Source organism: Tupaia chinensis, unplaced genomic scaffold (assembly GCF_000334495.1).
Source record: "Tupaia chinensis unplaced genomic scaffold, TupChi_1.0 Scaffold000369_1, whole genome shotgun sequence".
NCBI classification, from domain to species: Eukaryota; Metazoa; Chordata; class Mammalia; order Scandentia; family Tupaiidae; genus Tupaia; species Tupaia belangeri.
In genome coordinates, this window is record NW_006159866.1 from 2,065,484 (window position 1) to 2,073,058 (window position 7,575).

Below are 7,575 nucleotides of genomic sequence, written 5' to 3' on the forward strand. Positions count from 1 at the left end.
GAAAGGTTAAGCAGGGAGGCCCAGAGGAGGGACACCTGACCCGCCACCTGCTCTGAGCGAGGTCAGTGAATCAAGCTGTGGTCACTTCCTACCACTGGCTGTTAGAGGCCGTGCTTGTGAGCCAGGAGGACTCCCGGTTGGATGGGAGTGTCTTCTTTCCCCATCCAGTTCAGGGCCCTCCTCCCTGGAAATCTGTGGGGGCCACCATGCATACCCGCTGCCTTCAGTTTGTCAAATGCGTTCACAGTCACTGCTTACTGGGTCCCCCCGCAGTTGGAGAGGTAGGTGAAGACCAGCAGACCCACTCGATAGGTGAGGCAGAGGGGCTCCGAGAGGGAAGTGGGCCTGGCCAAGGCTACGCGGGTACTCGAGAGCAGGGCCAGGGATAACCCAGAAGCCACCAGGCCATCAGGGGCGGGGTGGCTGTGACCAGGCCATCAGGGGCGGGGTGGCTGTGACCAGGGCCAGTCACTTAGCTCTGAGCTCAGTCATCTCATCTGAAAAATGAGAATGGGACCAGCAGGTGGAATGGTGGCTGAGGCGCTGGACTCCCACATGGCGGACCTTGGTTCGAGTCCTGGACCTGGCAACTTGCTTTCTCTCTCTTTCTTTCTATCTCTCATCTGGTGAGTACATAAGTCCCATAGCAAATTAAATAATAATAAATAAAATTAAAATGAATACTTAAAAAAAGAAAAGAAAAATGAGAATACTAATAATGCCTATTTTGTTAAGTTATTCCGGAGGTTAGATGAGATTATGCCTTAAAATGCATTTAACGTGGCAGTGGGTTAAGATCTGCTGATAAACGTGAGCAAGGACTGTGACTATTATCTGAAGGATTCCTGACGCTGTTCTCAGCAGGCTGCGTCCTGAAGAAGCCTTTGTGCCTCTAGACTGCCATCCTGAGGTGAGCCAGGGCCTGGGCATGAAGGAACAGGGGCTCTCCCTGGCTGCCTACCTGGTGGAGGTGATCAGGGGCCTGTTGGGGCACAGCAGAGACTGCCCTGCATTCTTACGGGGATCTCTGGTCTGCTCAGGGCCAAGGCAGGGGCTGGCTGAGGTTCTGCCCAGTCTTTGATCCTTAGAGGAGCAGGCTGAGAATGGGAGCTGAAAGGACAGGGGTGCTCCAGGCTTTCCAAACCTGCCCTGCCCAGCACCATCTGACCTTCCAGGCTCTGTGGAAGCCCAGCTTCCCAGCCTGGAGGCATGCCCACAGGAGACCCTCAGGGGAAGTGACTCCACCAGGTGCTCAGGCCTGGGGTGCACTCCCACCTAATCTACATACTCCCAGACACGCCCTCCAGAGAAGGGGAGAGGTGGTTCCTGCCTCTGGGACCCAGGAGGTGAGTGGGCACCTCTGAGTCTATGGTGAGCTCTGTGAAAGCTGCAGGGTCTGCAGGGCCAGATCCTTAGCATTTTGGAGTTTTATTATGACTGCATTGGTTTAAATATATATATATGTATATATACCCTGCATTCTTACGGGGATCTCTGGTCTGCTCAGGGCCAAGGCAGGGGCTGGCTGAGGTTCTGCCCAGTCTTTGATCCTTAGAGGAGCAGGCTGAGAATGGGAGCTGAAAGGACAGGGGTGCTCCAGGCTTTCCAAACCTGCCCTGCCCAGCACCATCTGACCTTCCAGGCTCTGTGGAAGCCCAGCTTCCCAGCCTGGAGGCATGCCCACAGGAGACCCTCAGGGGAAGTGACTCCACCAGGTGCTCAGGCCTGGGGTGCACTCCCACCTAATCTACATACTCCCAGACACGCCCTCCAGAGAAGGGGAGAGGTGGTTCCTGCCTCTGGGACCCAGGAGGTGAGTGGGCACCTCTGAGTCTATGGTGAGCTCTGTGAAAGCTGCAGGGTCTGCAGGGCCAGATCCTTAGCATTTTGGAGTTTTATTATGACTGCATTGGTTTAAATATATATATATGTATATATATATATTTATAGCTCTATGCCCCGCCCTCGCCCCCCTGGCCCCTAGTTCTTGCCCCTGGCCTTCTGTCTGGTGGCCGTGTAGGGCAGCACCGTCTGTGTGCTCTTGTCCGACACCGTCTGGGTACTGCTGTTCCTTGTGACCCTTCGGGTCTGTTCGGTGGCCAAGGAAGGGCCTGAGCGGCCGCTGGTCAGTGGAGAGCGCCTTGGCTTGTAGGGGGCTAGGGAGGGCTTGAGGGAGCCCGCTTGGGCCTCTGCAGGGGCAGGCTCGGGGGGCAGGCCCGCCTCCTCCTCCTCCGCTTCCCCCTCGCTGTCCCCCTCCTCGTCGTCACAGCACAGAGCATGGTAGAGCACTTTGTCACTGAAGCGCACCCTCTCCCGCGTCCCTGGGGTCCGCTGGGGCAGCTGGCCCTTCGTGGGGCCTGCGCCGAAGGCCTCCTCGCTGGAGGAGTCCGGGGTCTCCACTCGGGGCCCGTTGGGGATGGGTGTGCCACCGTTCATGAGCCGGTAGTCAGGACCTGCCCCCGGCCGTGTGGACTCAGGGCCGTCCAGGGAGTCCGAGGGGGTGGAGATGTCCAGGAAGGAGCAGAACTCCCAGCTGTCCGAGAGGATGTCAGCCGTCACGAGGTCCAGGTGGCCAAGGTCGAAGGGGCCGCCCACGCCTGCCTTGTCACTACTGGAGGTGCTGCTCACAGTGGCCGTGGTCCAGTCGTCCGGCTCCAGCTCAAAGTCGAAGTCCGAGGTCAGCTTGTCGATCTGGCTCACCACCTGGCCAGGGGAGGGGAGCAGGGGTGAGAGCGGCCAAGTGGGGCCCAGAGCACTGGGTGTGACCCGCTGCTCAGGAGCCCATGGGACAGTGACTGGACTGGGGGTCACAGGTTATTTGTCCTGTTGAGGGCCCACAGCAGACCAGGGTGGACAGAACTCGCTCTGGCCACTCTCAAAGGCATGTGCACCACACCTCAGCCTCTTGGGGGGTACTGCTTTGCTCCCCTGTACCCCATTTACACACACCTGCTCTCCTAGGGCAACCCTGGGGACCAGGGCTTGATCTTCCTTGGGTTGGGAGGGGGCCGCCCACCCATGCTCAGAGAGGAGCTGGAAGGTGCCCATGGGGAAACTGTCCAACAGTCCCTCAGCCGGGCAGCAGCTATCCCCCCGGGTGTCCAGCAGCCCTGTGGGGAGGCACATACGTGCAGCACTGGCCGGATGCCCCCTTCCTCCACCCAGCCCTCCGTCCCTGCCCACTGATGAGCAGAGCTCACTTGCGCTGGTCGGGCGAAGGGCTGAACAAGCGTTATTTGGTGAGCAGTAACAAGACCAACGTCCCAGGCTCAGCGCTGCTTGTTCAACACACTCGGAGACAGCCCAGCTGTGGAGGTCGCCGCACCCTGCCCTGCCCCATGTAAAGTGACACCTCGGCCTCCACGCAGGCGGCCCTGCACCAGACACCCCCTTACCTGGTCAGCACATAAATCAAGGATGGTGAGGGAAAGGGGAAAGGGGATGGTGAGGGGTCCGGCCAGAGAGTGGGAGAGGATCGGGGAGAGAGGGAGAGAGATGAAGCCACAAACGAGACAGCCAAGCAATGGATTGCAGCGGAGGGGCTATGAGGCAGAGGGAGAGACCCCGAGACAGACTCCTCCAGCACCTTCCCGGCATCCTCTGCTTGGGGTCAGAGCGGCCAATTAATTAGTTAATTAAGTCCTGAATTTAGCCGGCATTGACTGAGAGTCACAGCTCTCCGGGGATGTGCTGGGGTCTGGCAAAGGAGCGGGGACAGCATCCCAAAGTGAAAGAGGACAGCAAGGCCGAGGTGACATCAGGAGTGGCTTAGGCCAGCGGGGAGGTCACTAGGGCCAGAGTCGGGGGTGGGAGGCCAGTGACCTGGCCAGATATTCTCCCTTTCTCGGTCTGTTTCTCAGCCCATCAGTGGGGAGGTTGGGTGACCGCCTTATCTCCGAGATCCCTTCCCTCTCTGAGATCTAGGACTCTTTACAGGGGTGAGTCTAGATGCTGTGCGGTGCTGACAGCTGGGTATTCCTGCTCACCACAGTCCCAGGCTGGGAGCCGAGGAACCAGGTGGCCGAGGCTGCAGCAGAGCTCAGGAAGTCAGGGCACCGGGGTCTGGACTTAGCTTAGGGATTGCTGTGTGTCTTTGGACACGTCACATAACCTCTCTGGATCTCAACTGCCATCACTGCCAAGAGGGTACGGGGACCCCACCCTGGCAGCCTCACCAGAGCTCATGAGCAACATTGGGAAGGGCAGGGAAGGCCCTGGGAGCTCTGGGGATAAAGGTGGCATCGGCCTCCACTAAGCACCTACTGTGTGGCAGGTTTTCCACCCATGAGACATTACCTCCCCAGTTTAGAGAGAGGAGCTTAGAGTGCTAGATCCTCACCTCCACAGCTCCCAGCAAAACTGTCCACGACCTGCTCGGGCAGGCAGCAGGGACACCCACCTGGTCAGCCTTTCAGCGCCTGCCTCCCCAGGACGACTCCCTCCACCTCAAAGCTCACCCACAGAAGCCCCTGGTTCAATCCGAGCTTTGCTGAAGGCTGGTGAGAGCTCTGTCTTAGGGGGCCTGGCTTACTCCTCAGGCTGGAGAAGGAGCACGTGTAACAGGCTCCCTGCTGCTACTGCTGCCATCCTAGAACCCCTGTGAAACCAGCTGGTCTAGGGCTGTCACTGTCCCCCCAGCACTCCAGGGATAGCCACGCTCTCCTCTGAGACCCTTCTGTTCCCTGAGAGCTGCTGGGAGTGTGCCACTGCCCGGGGGGGCTGGGGCAGGGGGTACCAGGAGGAATCTGTGACCTCATGGGGTCACCGAGGCCTCCCTCCTGATGCTCGGTGAGTGGCAGGGACGATCCAGGGAGCACACAGCCGGGGCTTGGACACCTTCAGGCTGGACACACTACCGCCATGAGGATTCCTGCGCATTTGGGCCCTTCCACCTTCCTCCCACTTCGGTCCCTCGCTGGCTCTGCCCCTCCTGGGGGTCTGAAGGAAGTAAGGCCAGGCTTCCAATCCCAAATCTGCCACTTTTGGCTGAGGGACCTTGGGCCCATGCTAACCCCCCTCCAAGTCTTGGTCCCCTGCCCTCCTCACCCAGGATGCCGAGGACCCAGCTTTCCACTGCAGTCGGGGCAGTTGAATGCTTAGGAACCTGAGCCCTGGGGGCCAGGCCTGGCTGCATGACCTCCCAGCTGTGTGACCTCGGCTAAATTACACAACTTCTCTGTGCCTGAGTTTCATTGTCAAGGGGAGTTGCAGCAGCACCTATTCGGCAGTGCTGCCGTGAGAACTTAGCGACCTGGCGCACTGTGGCAGGACTTAGAACCACACAGACCACCCATATCCCCATGCACCAGTGGTAGCTAACTCATGGCCGGGCCCTTGGCGCCAGGCCCATGAGCAAAGGGAGTTAGTCCTCCACCAAAGGAAGGTGCTCTGGGGCATGTCCCTGGGGCAGAACGGGGACATACTGGGCCTTTCGAAACCCTGCACTTGAGCAGTACCTATTCCCCTGGATCTGTCTGCAGACAGAGCAGAACCAGAGAGGTTCCACAAGCCACAGTCCGTGAGGCTCACAGCAAATCCAGCCGGGTCAGGTAGGTGGGACAGGTCACCCCCACATGAGGAATGACACTGTGAGGGGCAGAGAGGAAGCCCTATGCCTGAGAACACCCACAGACCCCACTGTCCTTCCCTGGGGACTCATGTCCTGGGACCAGTGGGGAGGGCAGGTCTAAGCAGGCCCTGCACTACCCACCTCTCTTGGGCATCTTGAAATGTGTGATTTCTCTCTGAGATTTAATAATCATTTTGCCTACGTGTAATTTGGGATTGTCTTGGAGCGCAGGGAAATAATTATATACACAGAGGGGAAGCGAGGGGGAGAGAAAGAACAGAGAGAAGTGGAGCCATAACGTCAGGGGATCGTGGGACCTTAGTCCCAGAGAGGACCAGAGACCCGAGTCCAGCGGTCGCTTCACTTGCTGATGAAAAACAGGCCCAGAGGTGGGACTGGCGAGCCGAGACCAGAAGGCAGAGCCTGACTTCCAGGCGCCATCCGGGTGAGCTCTCCTCCTGAACTCCTGCCCCATCTAGTCTGCCCAAGCCAGCACTTCCAGTCCTGCTCCTGAGCCAGGACTGCCAGGGAGCCTTCTAATTGGCCATCAGGACCCTCGGCTTCCAGCCTTCCGGGCTCTCCAAACTCCCTAGCCTCCCAAACGCCACCCCTCATTAGCCTCCTTTCCAGCAAGCAGCCCCACCCTGCCAGGCCTGCCTCCACCACCCCACACTGCCTCCAGGCCTCCCGGCCTCCCTCCTTTCCTCCTTACTCCACCCTCACGTCCCGCTCTGGGCTGCGGTCACTGTGGTCAGTCTTGGTCCCCCACGAGGGGCTCTCAGAGCACCCTGCTCCTCGACCTGAAGTACTCAACCTGCTCTAGCTCAGAGCAGCTGTTCTAACGGCTGCCTCCCCTCTGGACAGTATGCCCATGTGGCTCGGTCTGCCTGTGGGGCCACAGCCCCTACAGCCCCTGTGGCCCGGGCCCAGGAAGGAGATGGGGCCCAGGGAACCTGCTGGGGCTTCTTCTCTGGAGGAGTCCCAGTACTGCCTGGCCTCAGCCCCCTCTCCAGAGCAAGCGGTTCTGGTTCCCCAAGGTCCGGGGGCCAGACTGAGGACCAGAGAGTCCTAGAACCAATGCCCCCACCCCCACCTCACCTCTCCTGACAAGCTGTTCCTTCCCTCCCTCCCTCCCAGCTCCGGGCAGCTGGTTACATAACTGGGGATTCTGCATTATTTATGACCACTGATTATTTTTTAATTCTGTGATTACGTTATTTATTATCTTCCTGGGGGGCTGTGGAGTTGGGGAGGGGGAGCGTGCTGACTGTGATTCACGGCTCTCATGTAATTTGGCCTAATTGGCCAGGGAGCTTCAGTGAATCTGTCCAGAGAAGGAGAAGGCAAAGGGAAAAGGGAGGAAAGGAAGGCGTGAAAAAAATAAGAAGAAAAAAACCCGCGCGGTTCTGCTGAGCTGCGGGCGATGGAGCTGACCCACTTTGGCTCCGCCTGTGGTCCCCAGCCTCTCCGGCTCTGGCTGCTTCCTGGTGGGGCCACCTCTCTCTCACACTCCTGTGGCCTGTGGCTTTCCTTGCCACCTCTGCACAGGGCACTTGGCCCAAGGGACTGCATGATTAGGCAGCCAGAAAACAGGGTGCCCACTGCAAATTAGGAGCCCCCCAGGCTGCAGAGAGGTTGCGGCCCCCCATCCTCCCCACTGTGCAGGCCAAGGTGGGCATACCCTACCCAAAGCCACTGATGACATGCAGGATACAGGTGGTCACCACAGGGATCGCTTTTGTGTCCCCATGTTGAGTGACATCTTGGGGAAAGGGAGACCAAGCTGGAGAAGGCCCAGCTCCTGCTCAAGGTAAGAGCAACACTGGGGGCCAGGGACGAGGCCTTCACCCATCCGGGGAGCTCTGGCAGGAGGGAGCTGAGGCAGCTGTGGGGAGGCAAATTCCCATCAGGAGATTCCTGGAGAGCATGTGGGATCCGGCAGAGAGCAAGCCGGAATCTACAGGCAGGACCCGCCAGGCTCCCAAGTAGCCTGCCCCTGCGCCCTG

General features: G+C 59.1%; 1 protein-coding gene across 1 annotated transcript in view; it reads right to left on the reverse strand.

Moving 5' to 3' along the window:
• Nucleotides 1-1,879: 1,879 nt before the first annotated feature.
• INSYN1 (inhibitory synaptic factor 1) overlaps nt 1,880-7,575 on the reverse strand; it is a 10,861-nt gene continuing 5,165 nt past the window's right edge. Inside the window, exon 3 of the mRNA XM_006153350.2 lies at nt 1,880-2,703. Coding sequence (XP_006153412.1) covers nt 1,981-2,703 — 723 coding nt within the window. The 3' untranslated portion in view covers nt 1,880-1,980. The remainder of the gene's footprint in view (nt 2,704-7,575) is intronic.